The 13788-nt window shown below is 48.6% G+C and overlaps 5 protein-coding genes across 5 annotated transcripts; 3 read left to right on the top strand and 2 right to left on the bottom strand.

Moving 5' to 3' along the window:
* Positions 1-616: 616 nt before the first annotated feature.
* Positions 617-1408, top strand: LY89DRAFT_565906 (HET-domain-containing protein; the record flags this gene model as incomplete). The annotated part of the gene is made up of 2 exons (XM_018208537.1): positions 617-837; positions 895-1408. Coding segments are annotated over 2 exons (735 nt in total), but the record flags the coding sequence as incomplete, so codon positions are not given.
* A 2231-nt stretch (positions 1409-3639) lies between these two features.
* On the bottom strand, positions 3640-5754 carry LY89DRAFT_739319 (uncharacterized protein; the record flags this gene model as incomplete). The annotated part of the gene is made up of 2 exons (XM_018220453.1): positions 3640-4381; positions 4433-5754. The coding sequence occupies 2 exons, from the start codon at positions 5752-5754 to the stop codon at positions 3640-3642; spliced, it is 2064 nt and encodes a 687-aa protein (XP_018065464.1).
* Positions 5755-6076: 322 nt separating this feature from the next.
* On the top strand, positions 6077-7478 carry LY89DRAFT_786759 (RNA polymerase III subunit Rpc25; the record flags this gene model as incomplete). Its single annotated transcript, XM_018223018.1, has 5 exons — positions 6077-6586; positions 6637-6832; positions 6888-6974; positions 7109-7172; positions 7223-7478. The coding sequence occupies exons 1-5, from the start codon at positions 6575-6577 to the stop codon at positions 7476-7478; spliced, it is 615 nt and encodes a 204-aa protein (XP_018065463.1). The 5' UTR covers positions 6077-6574.
* A 368-nt stretch (positions 7479-7846) lies between these two features.
* Positions 7847-9599, bottom strand: LY89DRAFT_236940 (uncharacterized protein). Its single transcript, XM_018206069.1, has 2 exons — positions 9351-9599; positions 7847-9219 (listed from the first exon to the last, which is right to left on the bottom strand). The coding sequence occupies exons 1-2, from the start codon at positions 9420-9422 to the stop codon at positions 8041-8043; spliced, it is 1251 nt and encodes a 416-aa protein (XP_018065462.1). The 5' UTR covers positions 9423-9599; the 3' UTR covers positions 7847-8040.
* Positions 9600-10392: 793 nt separating this feature from the next.
* Positions 10393-11896, top strand: LY89DRAFT_674456 (uncharacterized protein; the record flags this gene model as incomplete). Its single annotated transcript, XM_018213444.1, has 3 exons — positions 10393-10439; positions 10572-10593; positions 10682-11896. 3 exons carry the CDS (start codon positions 10393-10395, stop codon positions 11894-11896), a joined length of 1284 nt encoding a protein of 427 aa, XP_018065461.1.
* Positions 11897-13788: the final 1892 nt, after the last annotated feature.

The raw sequence follows: 13788 nt of genomic DNA, 5'->3' as shown, positions 1-13788 counted from the left end.
GGAAAAGTGGTGGACATCCTCCTAAAGCTTCAGCCTCCGAATACTGTGGATTTGTACCAGAGAGGAGGCGCATTTGGAAGCGCTTATAGCGCAGCTTTGCGTGAAGGACATACAGATATAATCCAGAAACTCAAGAAAGCGGGCCGTGAAAGGCAGAAGGAGAACGGGACTCGACGCAATCGGATTCAAGTACGAGAGTGAATAATACAACAAAAAGCAGTGTAATAGTCTAGGGCAATATACGCTCTTAAGCTATACACATTTTTGGCAATATACTTCCCTAGAAACTTTCTACTCTTGTCGTGTACTAGCTGTAGAGTCTTTGAACTTTCTCGCGACATATCCGACCAAGCCACACGAAAAATCATCAGCCACCGCATCATCCAGATCTCATTGGTAATCATGCAGCTGAACATTTTCTCGGGCCCAATCACAACTTCCAGATCTCGCTAAACCTGCATACACCCTCGCTCACCCAAATCCACTTCACTTCACCAGACACTCCTCAGCCTCAACCCAAACTTCCCCTATCACTCTCTTATATCTATATACTTTCACAACAAGAAATGCTCATCCTCACAGCGCCCCTCAATCGTCTCATCGCCCACCCCCAAAAATGAGGCTACTAAACGCCAAGACCCTCCTACTAAAAGACTTCGTAGGCGACGAGGCCGTCCCCCGCTACGCAATCCTCTCCCACACCTGGGGCACAGACGAGCTCTCGCTGCAAGAATGGAACGAGGAGACGAGCAAGAAAGCCAAGACCGGGTACACGAAAATAAAGTATTGCTGCGACCAGGCGCTCAGCGATGGGATAGAGTGGGCGTGGATTGATACGTAAGGCTGTTTCCTCTCTCCCTCTCCCAAAGTACCTATATATTGATGGGGTAAAAGATGCTGTATCGACAAGTCCAGCAGCGCAGAGTTATCAGAAGCCATCAATTCTATGTTCAGATGGTACCAAAACGCCGTAAGATGCTACGCCTACCTGTTCGACGTGCCAGGGCACGTGAACCCTGCCCTCGACCCCTCAGAGCTTGCACGTAGCCGGTGGTTCAAGCGCGGCTGGACGCTGCAAGAACTGCTCGCGCCCAAAAACCTCATCTTCTTCTCCAGCACATGGCGACGGATCGGCACCAAAGAAGAGCTCTACGGTCCTTTAGCGACCATCACCGGCATCGAGCCAGAGATTTTACAGGGCGAGGATTTACAAGCCGTCAGCGTCGCAACGAGGATGTCCTGGGCCGCGAAACGAGAAACGACCCGCACAGAAGACATGGCCTATTGTCTGCTCGGAATCTTCGATATTAACATGCCCTTACTATACGGCGAAGGCAAGAGAGCGTTCTTCCGCCTCCAAGAAGAGATTTTGAAAGCCAATTCCGACCAATCCATCTTCGCCTGGGGTACCTCACCCATAATAAAAGTAGAACAGTTCCTGGACTTCGAAATGAACAAGCTCGTGCACCAAACCTCCGAAGACCTAGTCATCGATACCCGCTTCGGGGGCTTGCTGGCTGATTCCCCTGCTGATTTCCGGTACAGCCAACACATCGACGCTCTCGCGCACTGGCGTCTCGAGAAAGATGGCTTCAAGCCTAAACCACCTGTCATTTATAATAGAGGGATCCACGTCGAGCTTCCCGTCGTAGAAATAGTCTGCGATCCACCGGACGAGGAACAGCGAACACCAGTCCTTAACCGCGTAGCAAGAAAGACGTTCGAAGTCGCCGTTTTGGGCTGTAGGATACGGAAAGGCTTCGCGATCGACGAACACAACCTCTTGGGAGTCCCAATTGATTTCGTAGGCTACGACCGTTCTGGAGTCCGCTATCGAAAGCTCGTCACGATATCCAAACCCCGGTACGGGCTCGAACCAGAAGATAAACTGCGGGAAAAACTTCGACCTTTGAATCTGGCTGGGTTATCTACCGTGTTGAGAGACATCGAACATCTGGATCACGGTTTGGCGAACTATGCTTCGCATCCTATATTCCCTACCTCTGTATCCGGATACTCACTGGTAAAAGTGCATTGTGCACCATCGACGAAATTCGACAGGAGGAACGGTATCATCTGGTGCGACACGACGTGGGATGGAGTAGAAGCCATGTTCTTCTTCAAATGCACGCTCACGGGTGGCGCATTCGCAATTGCATTGTCAAGTAGACCACGCTGGTTTACCTTCGAAGGCGACGAGAAAGTAATGGCAGAACGGATATACGTGCACGCCAAAGTTCTCCCCGAAGACCTACGAGTCAGCGACGAACCGTTCAAGGAACTACAGAGACGAGAAATGGGCTGGCAGAGCTTGAGAGAGCGGGATAATTTCTATCCGCAACGGCATTGTGAAGATAGTGGGAGAATGATGAGACTCCCGTTGACCGATTATAGAGAGGCTATAGTAACAACGAGATGGTTTCGTTGGGGAAATAGGAAAGGTTGGCAGGAGGAGTTGAATGTTGATGTTATTGATATTATTCGACAGCGGAGTCCACGCCCGGCTGTGCAGGGCAAGAATCTGCCACCTGGATCGGACAAGGGAAGTGACAAGCAACCGTCGACAGATGCTACCAAGAAGATCCGTAGGTGATAAGAATATTTTGAAAACTTTACAGAACCTGAGTGCCGGATCTTTTTGATCTCCGACACATAGCTGGCGATACTTAAGAGTAAAGCATTGATTGCATAGCCATTGTCTATATCCATAGTATTGAATACATATTTTGCATTTGATTCCCTGGGCAGGAAGATTGTAATCAATAGTTGTGAAGCGTCTGGTATTTGTACGTAAAGTAGGGGCACCATAAAGGTCTGCTGGGCATGACTACGCAATTGAGTGCGAGCGAACCAAACTTCATGGGAGACTATTCGTATCGTACAGCTTGAATATGCATGGGGGAAGCTACATATTAAGAGCCAAAATGATGCCTAAGCTGGATCTTCACACAGCAACTCACTTCCCAAGGGGAGAAATTCATGCACACTGATTAATTTAGCCTCATACACTACACACACTATGATACATTTTGGGGAGACCGCCGACGCCAGCTACTGGCCGTTAAAGAGGCTCATCTGTTCATAGCACCAGTCAGCCGTCTTGGACAGCAAACCAGTATCCCGCAGATAACGCCCTCTTGAGAAAGGAAATTGGCCCGACGACATTATGGGCTTTTTTTATGTGAAGAAACAAGAAACATGTGCAAGTGCAAGTGCAGGCAGTAGTAACGCAAAGTCGAAAGTGGGGGATAGTGACGGGTGAGAAAGGCTTCAAGGCTTGACTCAGCAGATTGAGAAAGGAGCGCGGCAGTAAATGCGTCTGAGCAAGCGAGCTGAGCCACGTGCAACGCAAGGTAACTCCTATCCACAAATGATTGCCCCACTGTCCTAGGGTTTCAAGGAAACCAATGTTAACTCAAAGGAATTCTTCGCAAAGAACAATGCAGCGCTGTTTTGCCGAACGCCAAAGAAAGTCGATGTCGAGGGATGTTGAGTGTTTTGATGTGCAAGGGTAGTGATTTGCAGATGACCGTATGAGGTTCACAAGCAATCGAAGTTTGTCGAAGAAAGATGTCGAGATATTACTGAGGGTGCGAGACGCAAAAGCTGAAGAAGATGCTTGAAAGGGCTTCAGATGCTCTAGTTATCCCCATAGTTGAGGTTCTCAGCGTAACCATTCTCTTCATCCTTGTAGTCATCTTGGCGGGGGAGGCCAGTGAGTTGTTCTGACATGAGACCCTTCTCCTTGAGGTACTTGATCGACTTCAAGATTGTCAGATCATCCTTAGCAGTGTCGTTCAGAATGAGACGCTGAGCAAGAGTCATCTTCCCACCATTTGCTTCCTTGTCTCTCAAAGCTTGGTTTCGGACCTCCTGATCGTGTACAAAGCGGCACTTGCCCTTCTTGCCACACGTACCGCCAGTTGAGAAGTACTTGCAATGACGCTGGAGTTGGGCTTTGGGTGGCTGTTGTACATGGAAGGGAACATGGTGGCGGCTGGATACTGTCTCTGGCTGGTCTGCCTCGGACTCCGACCCAGATGAGCCATCGGATCCGGCATCGCTCACTTGACCACGGTCATTGTCGCCTTCGTCACCATCCTCACGCTTGCGCTTGCCACCGCCAGACATTTGCTCCTGGATTCTGCGTTCAGTCTTTTCAAGTTCAAGTCTGAGCTTCTCGGCCTTGCGCTGTTGCTTTTCCATCTTGGTCTCTCCATCCTCCTTCTTGATGACCTTATTGCCGTGCTGATCATTGTGTCTCTTCTGACGGTTTTGCTCACGTCGTTGACGAAGCTCTTCAGCGGCAGCATCTCTACGAGCTTTCGTAGGATAACGACTTCTTCGCTCAGCGAGCCATGCATCCAGATCAGTAGGGAGCCTATCACACGTTAGCTAGAAGAACTAATCTCCCATACCAAAAAAAACATACTGTGGAGTGTCAGGGCCAAGCAAAGTAACAAGACGAGCCTCTTCATCGGCGTCATCAACTTCGTCATCACTATCTTCATGATCAACGCCATTGGGTGTAAGACCAAGAGTGTTCGTGCGACGCTTCTTCTTCTTCTTGCCATTAGCATCTGCACCTGCAGGCTTGTGGAAGTTCTCTGAAGTAGCTCTGTGGCCATTATTGTGATTATGACGGCCGTCTCCACGACCACGAAATTGTTGAAAATCACCACGACCTCTGCCTCTGAAATTATTATTTCCTCCTCTGCCCCTAATTGGACCAGAGTTGTATGGATTGGGGTCAAGTGATGGACGCTGTCCTCCTTGAGAGAAATCCTGAGGTGGGTAATTTTGATATGGCTGAGTGAACGGAGCTGGTGGAGTGTGACTCGGATACTGCTGAGGGAAGCCATTGCTCGCTTGAGTCATATGGCCACCGCCTCGCTCATTGTCAAATCCCATACGGATTGGTGGGCCCATGAGAGGAGCTTCATGTCCGCCACGACCACCAGTGAAACCACCACGGCCTCCTCGGTTGTTATTGAAGGGTGGGCGGGTTTGTTGAGGAGGACCGTTCCATGCAGGTGGACCATGTGGAGGCGTAGGACCAGCATGACCATGATTGTAAGATGGTTGCGGTGGTTGGAATGGCTGCGGTGGTTGTTGACCATAGGCCTGTGGTGGCTGGAAGGTTTGCGGAGCGTAGTTGGGGTGATAGTTCTGAGCCTGCAAAGGAGCAACTTGAGGGCCATGTTGCATCGGTGGTTGATGTTGTTGCGCAGGGTTGTGATGGGCAGGGCCATGGTGTTGCGGACCAGGACCATGCTGTTGAGGCGGACCATGGGGAGGGCCATGATGCGGGGTAGCATGCTGTTGAGGGCCATGCGATTGAGGAGCATGTTGCTGAGGACCCGGGCCATGTTGATTGTGATCATTGTTCCATTGACCAGGACCGCTGTAGCCAGGACCTTGCTGACCTTGAGGGCCAGGAGCTTGAGGACCTATGTATGGGGCAGGAGCCTGCTGACCATTGGGACCATTGAATCCAGGCGTAGGACCTTGATGAGCATTGAAGCCAGCGCTGGGATTTTGTGGATTGTAGGGAGCATTTCCATGAAAATCACCTCGACCGCCCTGAGCGCCACCTCTGCCACCTCGAGGAGGACCGCCACCGCGTGGTGCTTGCTGATATGGAGCAGGTTGCTGCGCATATCCGTATTGTTGATGCTGCGGTTGATGGTTCGAAGGAGGAGGGCCGGGTGGAGGTGGTGGAGGAGGATACTGGTACTGCTGAGTGCCAGCCATCGTCGGGTTACGATTGCCCTGAACGGGTCTTTGCCTATGAATAGGGGGTTGCGGCTGCGCAAGATAGCGAGCTTGGTTGTTGTACGGAGGAGCGTACCCTTTGGATGCGCAAAGAGTGTTAATTGAGATGTCTTGATGAAAAGCAAGCGAAAGCTGAATCAATGAAGGACGAAGGAGAAAGGAAAGGGACAAACATGCCTGCCATACTGGGATTTTGGGTAACCTTGCTTAGTGCAAATTTCAGCATACCGGATTAACCTTTCGCCGAAGCCGAGCGCGACTTTGCGAGGCACGGAACGAGGAAGAGTTCAGAATTGCGTTGAAGAAGTCGATAGTCAGATCAATCTCTTTACGTTCAATAGCTGGAATGGTCTGAAGTTGGACTGCGCCTCGAAGCTGTTGGTTTTTGCGTAGGAAAGACGCGACGTCTTTTGCGGTTTCTCTTTGCAATATCAGATTGATCACGCGAATTGGGGATGAATCTTTGGAATTTACCTTTTCAAAGACAAGTGAAGAAAACTTTGTGTCTCTTGAAAGAGATCGACTGTTCCTAACACGGGCAGACTGCCTATCATACAGAAGTTTGCGCGATACTGCGTTGAAGTCGCAAGTGTGGTGCGGAGGTGTTTTTGAAAGAAGATCGAAGCGGAACGAGGGGATATCACAACGAATTTTACTGCCTATCTACGCCGGTATTCTAAGCTTTAGACTCCACGTGATTATTCGTTATCGATATTCCTTAGCATTGAGCGGATATCGGAGCTTCAGCTCTCTTCAGTCTCTTCAAATCTTGGTCTGGAAAGAGCAACTACAGCCCACCATGTTCATCCTCGTAAGTCCTTGCAACGCGCTTCAAGAAGAAGTGATCTGACTGTATTACAGACGAAGATTGCGGACCTAGTCCAAATCATTCCAGAAGACTTTGGCAAAGATCCAGCTCAAGCCATAGAAGACAACATCAACACAAAATACGCCAATAAAGTCATCCAAAAGATCGGGCTTTGTATCTGCCTGTACGACCTCCTATCCGCGTCTGAAGGACTCATCGGACACGGATCTGGCGTCGTCAACGTCAACGGTAAGTTCTGGAACTCCAGAGAGTAATTGATACAAATGCTGATGGAAAGTGATAGTGGAGTTCAGGCTCGTGGTCTTTCGGCCTTTCAAACATGAGGTGATGACAGGTCGGATCAGCAGCGCAACAACAACTGGTATAAGAAGTATGTTGTTTTGCATGTTTATGTTTTCAATCATGGCGGCGCTTTCTTCTACGTCCGTGGTTACAGTCATCGCCGCGGCGACCATATCTCGCTCCGCTTTACATTGCTCTCTCCGCTAACACCCCTATTCCCAGTCCGAACCCCTTTCTTCGACGACATCTTCGTACCAGCCTCCAAACTTCCAGAAGGCTCAAGATTGTAAGTCGACCAGCCTCCACATCCTCATCTCCCCACTAAGTCCCCACCAGCGAAGTAAGCGAAGGCCTCTACGTCTGGGAAACGGAAGGCCAAAGCCTCTTCTTCGACACGCAAGAGACGGTCCGCTTCAGAATCGAAGACGAGGTCTGGCACGACCAGATCCCGATCGGTCCACGAGACAAGGAAGATGCTGGCGTGGTGAAAAGTAGTCCGTATCAACTTATTGCTACGATGGAGGATGCGGGGTTGGGGCCTTGTTTGTGGTGGGATGGGGATGATGGGGAGGGAGATGAGATGGAGAGTTGATCGATGGTGGGAGGATGGGATATGGGCATTGCTTGGAGTTGAGGGCATGGTGTGGATGGGAAAAGTTAGGGGAGGTGATATTGCTTTCTTTTGTGTGTATGTGATAGGGAGGATTGTGTTGAGTTCCATAGAACTGAACTCTGACTGAATATGATGCAACGAAAACTCTTCCATACGTGAAATGAGTGCAAAGGTACACCATCGCTGTAGCTCCTTAACGCGACGATCTTCTCTAGATTCATAGAGGCTCTTTTGACTTCAACAATGTATGCCTCAATCCCACCTCATTGACGTGGCAAGCCTGAAACTTCAGCCAGGTCTGTCGCACGTAAAAGTTGAAAACTTAGGTCACATGAAAGCAAAACAAGCTAGCAAGAATGTAGAAACGTCAACGCATTTTCCATTTCTCTATCCGAAAATCTACGATCAAAAAAGGTATCTATCCAATCTTCCCATTACCTGAAATTTTTCGTCATCCAGTGGACTATGCTCGCTATATTGTTGAAAGGTCCCATGCGCTAGACTCCAAACCCCCAGTAAATGCATCTCAGAAGCACACGCTTTACTTAGCACGGTGTGCGAAGCCATTAAGACCATTTGTGATCTTGGGCAGAACGACAGCCTTCTCCAATGCCTGCAAGACATCGGCCTTCAGATCCTCTGCATCTTCGACACCACAGCTCATTCGGACTAAGTCATCGTAGACACCCACTGCTTCTCGTTGATCCTTAGGAATACCAGCATGGGTCATGCTGCTTGGGACTTCGACCAAACTCTCGACTCCTCCTAGCGACTCTGCCAGGGTGAATAGAGAAGTGGCTTGGCAGAATCGTTCAGCAGCCGCGTGGCCTCCTTGGATGCGGAAAGAAAGCATGCCACCACCCATTCCATTTCGATGTTGCTTGATAGCAATAGCTCGATGAGGATGCGAATTCAGACCTGGATAATTGACCGCAATGACATGTGGAGAGCCTTCTAAAGCCTTGGCAACAGAAGTAGCGTTCGTGGTAGCTTCTCTGGCTCTCAAATGCAGAGTCTTCATTCCGCGGTGAGCAAGCCAGCAGTCGAAAGGTGAGGGGATAGCACCAATAGCATTTTGCAAGAAACTCAATCTCTTGAGCATCTCCTCTGAATTGAATGCTGCAACACCCATAACCACATCCGAATGACCATTGATGTACTTTGTGACCGAGTGAACCACAATATCTGCTCCATGATCTAATGGGTTCTGGACGTATGGGCTCATGAAGGTATTGTCGACCACAACCTTAATGCCATGTTGATGTGCTTGTGTGGCCACAGCTCTGATGTCAACCAAACGCAGGGTAGGGTTCGAGGGTGTCTCGATCCAAACCAGCTTCGTGTCAGGGGTGATATGCTGTCTAATGTCGACCTCAATTTCAGGGGTGAACGTAACCTTCACACCATGGGCGCTCGCAACTTGGGTGAAGTATCTGTGTGTACCTCCATAGACGTCGCTGACACTAATGACATGACTGCCCGCCGCCAGACTCTGCAAAATGACAGCAGTGGTCGCAGATCCAGACGAGAATGCTAATGCATGCTTGGCATTCTCAAGTGCTGCTACAGCTGTCTCGAAGTTATCGCGATTGGGGTTGGAGGAACGGCTGTATTCGTATTTGCCTATTGGCTGTCCGACTGCTGTTTGGGCGAAGGTCGTAGAGAGTGAGATGGATTCAATGACAGCTCCTGTAACTGGGTCATGAGGAGAGCCAGCGTGCTAGAAGAGGTGAGTGTCAGTATGCGCACAATCTGACTTACTTTCAAGAACGAATCCCGATATTCTGTTTCGTTGGGCGAGACCGGTCTGATTTGCGAACGAAATTGAAAAGGATCGGGCTTCAAACTTACCACAGCGAGAGTACCAAAGCGATGGACTGGAGACGGAGCTCGTGGAGGGGTATCAATTGGGTGGTCTGCCATGTTGAATGAGGATTCCTGGTGATTTATTTTTTGTGGTTGAGTATGGATGGCGGGGTCAAAGAAAGAAATTGGCGGGGTCAAAACTGTACGCGGGAAAGGTGGTGGTAGGTATTAGGTAATATTAGTCGAGCAAAAGTGAATAAGAACACAGAGACGAGGTCAGAAGATTCATGTTATATAAGTGAATGAGAAGTTGCTGGAGATTCTAGAAGGTGAATTGGTAATTATGATGTACGTCCAAGCGTGGTTGGTTGAGCTCTTTCTCACCGCAAACAGACAAAGACATTTGCAGCAGGAACAGCCAGCACGCAATCGGTCGGACAGTTCCAAAGTGATTAGTCAGTCGTACAATAAATGTGGAATCATCGTTATGTCCATTTATCCGTCGTGGTAAGCAGGCTGAGAATATATTTATTTTTCGTGTACCTGCATTTATCTCATTTTTCCTCCACGACAGTACTGTACAGTAATCCCGAGGTTTGCCGCAGCCAAGGTTTATTTGTGCGCATGCGGGTGTCTTCCGGTGACGATGATTTCTCTTCACTTGCTGCGTTCAGAACAGTGGCGCGGTTTGTACACCACGACATTGGTAATCGAGGCAACTCTCACATGAAGATCTCCAGGGATTCCGAACTTTTGGATTCGGACGGCATTCCTAGCCAGAAAAGTTCAGTCAAAACTCTCAGCCTTGACGTTCGTATCGTACGAGTCAAAACATACGGGTAGCAAAAGATCCGATTCGTCAATCAAAAATGCTGCCTAGTGGGCGGAGTTCTTTCACAACCGATTCCGACGTTACTTCTAACCTCTTCCCCAGGACCGCGTCTGTTCTGCAGCTGCGTTTCTGCAGCCCCTTCCCTTCTCATCCCTTCATATGGGGTATGATTTCTCAAAAACATCATGTATGCTATTATTTTTCACCAAACAGAGCTATTCCAACCCGTGATCCGACGAGCTTCAATCAGGCGCCATGCCCCCAAGAAGGTCCCATAAGAAGTCCAAAGCTGGCTGCCAAAGGTATGCAAAGCGACTAAATGTTTCAAACTTATCTTATGTCCAATTCCTTGCGAGACTTGGGGACCATGCCAAATGAATGCACTATCCTATTGTCGTGTACGTCAGGTCATGCGCTGATTAGAATACTTCTAGATGCAAGAACCGCAAGATCAAGGTTAGCAATTCATGCGAAATACCCCACGCTCGAATTCTGACAATCTCAGTGTGATGAAATACATCCTACTTGTGGAAACTGCTTGAAGCATGGCGTTCCGTGCGACTTCGAAGGCCCTATATCCCCGAATACCGCCGCAACACCCACAACTCCTGTCTTCTTCAGACAAGACACTGTAGAAAGCAGCAGCCATATGTCCTCTTTTTCGACTCCTCGAACTACAGCATCTGCCATTGTCCCATTCTACCACCAGCCACCATCGTTGATCAGAGCGAATCAAACTCTTCCTTCGTCGCGAGCTTTGGAGCTCAAGCTTATGCACCACTTCACGGCCCGAACATGCTTGACCTTCTCGGATGGATTGGAACAGAATATGGCGTGGCAGGTTGATATACCGACCATTGCATACGATGCTCAATATCTGATGGATGCTATTCTAGCGGTCTCTGCTCTTCACATGCGAGTCATGTATCCTGAGGATCGAAGTCTGATTAGAGCTTCACATGGGTATATGGCATCGGCACTTGCTCAATACTCTTCACTCTTAACCCAAGGAGTCTCGGAGCTCAATTCGGAAGCGCTCTTTTCTACATCAGCATTGATAGCCTTCCAAGCTTCGGCATCGCGGCTCTTCGATGAGGATGGGCCGTATAGCCTCCCACTAGCGTGGTTCCACTCTTTCCAGGGCGTCAAGACTGTGGTCATGGCAAGCTGGCGATGGCTCCGCACAAGCAACAAGATATTCCCAATTATCAATTCCCAGCCAGCTTTGTTTTTGGACCTCGATCCAGAACGGAAGCATTTTTTCGCACCGCTCTTAGACGATCTTGAGGAGCATTTACAGACCTTCCCAGAATCTCTACGCATGGAAACAAAGCAAGCATACTTACATGCTGTAGCTTTTCTTAACTGGGCACATCGACGGCCAGTACGGAACCGCATCCTAGGTTTCGCAGCCGCAGTCTCGAGGCGTTATGTGGATTTGGTGGCGCAACACGATCCTCGAGTGCTAGTCATCACAGCATGCTTCTTCGCTCTGACTAAAATGGTCGACGACGTCTGGTGGCTCAATGGCATCGCTAAACGAGAAGTCAACGGAATTTGTTCACTCCTGCCTTCGGATTGGTGGCCAAAATTGGATTGGCCACTGAGAATTGCTAATCATGAGGGACCGATGGACGACGAGACTTGGGGTTCGTCATTGTCTGAATTACATAGTTTGAAGAAAGAGGAGAATAATGTGCATGAGCATATTGATCTTTTGGCGCAGATCATCAATGAGAGCAATCCGCCACTAGATTGAAGGACAACATCGAAGGATGACCGCAACCCCAAGAGGAGACAAGTCGAAAGCAAGCCAAGCATCAGGAGGAGATGAGCAACAGCCCGAGAAGACGAACCAATTATGTGCTTGCCATGACTTAAATGTCCCAAAAAGTTCTGGCTTTGGAAAGAGATGACTACGATTTATCTCGCCAGAGAGTGCGGGATTGGATTCAATGAGAATGTTGAGAGTCAAGAGGGACTTTGGATGACAGAGTGATATTGATATATATTTTATATTTGAGTGGATATGACTTCTATTATATATATACATTCTTTTACTCCTGTTAATTGACTATCAAGTCTGTCAATTCTGTTCTTAAAGTACTTCATCTCTTTGGTGATGTAAGCAATTTCTTCTCGCCCGATCAAAAACGCCCGATTATATCCCAGCCTTGACAACGTTTTCCATTTTCGCTTGGTTTTAGGCATTTAGTTCGGTTATATGGCAACCTTGACAGTAGTTCTTTTTTCGTTTTCTTTTTTCAAAGTCGTCCGGTTGTGGCTGAGCTTTAACAACGATTTCTCTTCCTGCTTGCTTAAGTTGTTCGGTTATAAGGCAACCATGACAGCGGTTCCCCTTTTCCTTTCCGCTTGATCAAACCGTCCGGTTATGAGTGAGCTTTGACAACGGCTTTCCTTCTCGCCTAAGCACAATCCATCTCGTTGTGGGTAAACTTTGGCTGCGTTTACCGTGCTTGCTTGGTCAAAGTCTTACGGTGGCCACGAAGCCTTCACAACGGTTTTCTTTCTCACCTTCCTACGACGGACTTCGAAATCACAAGTCCAGCTAAAATCATCTCCAACTTTTTACGATAATGAGTTCGCGGATTATCACAGTTTCTTCAAAACTCGAGCTCTTATCAACTTGACAGCTAAGTCTTGTCCACTTCTCTGGAATACCGGGGCTTCAAGCGCTGGCCATTGAGAATACAAGTCTCATCAAATGGGAGGCGCGTCAAAAACTTCGCTCCATCAGCCGCAGATCTACGATTCCGACTTGCTAAGACAGTCCTATTCACTAGCTGGAACCTGCCTTAAGTGCAAGAATAATCTCGATAACCTTTCGATTTGTTAAGACGGTCCTATTCACTAGCTGATACCTGCCTTAAGCCTGAGTGGAAGAATAATCTCGATAACCTTTCGATTTGTTAAGACAATCCTATTCACTAGCTGGTATTTGCTTTAAGAAATAAGTAATCTCGATAACTTTCCGATTTGCTAAAACAATCCTATTCACTAGCTGGTACCTCCTTTAAGTGCAAGAATAATCTCGATAATCTTTCGATTTGCTAAGATAATCCTATTCACTAGCTGGAACCTGCCTCAGGCGTAAGAATACCCTTCACAATCTTGCTCGACCGCTGGGTATATATATCTCGTCACCCTCGCCCCCGTCGTCCGTCGCACACACTCTTGTTGGGTGTCTGTCCTCGACCAAGGAAGAAGGAGAAGGAGCTCTCAAGTCATGATTCTAAAGGTCGATACTTAATTCAAGTCGTCCGGTTATATGTGAGCTTTGTGAGCGATTTATTTGTCGCCCGGATCAAAGTGTGGTCGTCCGATTGTGGCTCCGCCTTTGACAACTGGATTTCTCTTGCCAACCAACGCATCCATAGATTCGTTGAAGGAGTGATGGCCAATGGTTAGCTGGGGATACAGAAACGGAATATGTGAACTCTGAAGCTGAAATGGGCGTCGGCTCACGCACTCCGGGTCACATGAGCCTCTTTCAGCTTAGATTCTGTTTGTTGGTGGAGGAGGAAGTTCGCGGGGAGGGAAATCGTTTATATGCATCGAGGGTAGAAATTCACGCATTTGATCTGGGGAAGAGGGATTGGTATGGGTGTGTTGCACTCCGTTCATCGGACC

This window comes from Mollisia scopiformis (genome assembly GCF_001500285.1).
Source record: "Mollisia scopiformis unplaced genomic scaffold LY89scaffold_24, whole genome shotgun sequence".
Lineage (NCBI taxonomy): Eukaryota > Fungi > Ascomycota > Leotiomycetes > Helotiales > Mollisiaceae > Mollisia > Mollisia scopiformis.
The sequence above is the reverse complement of the archived record's forward strand: the minus strand, read 5'-3'. Positions and strand labels throughout refer to the sequence as shown.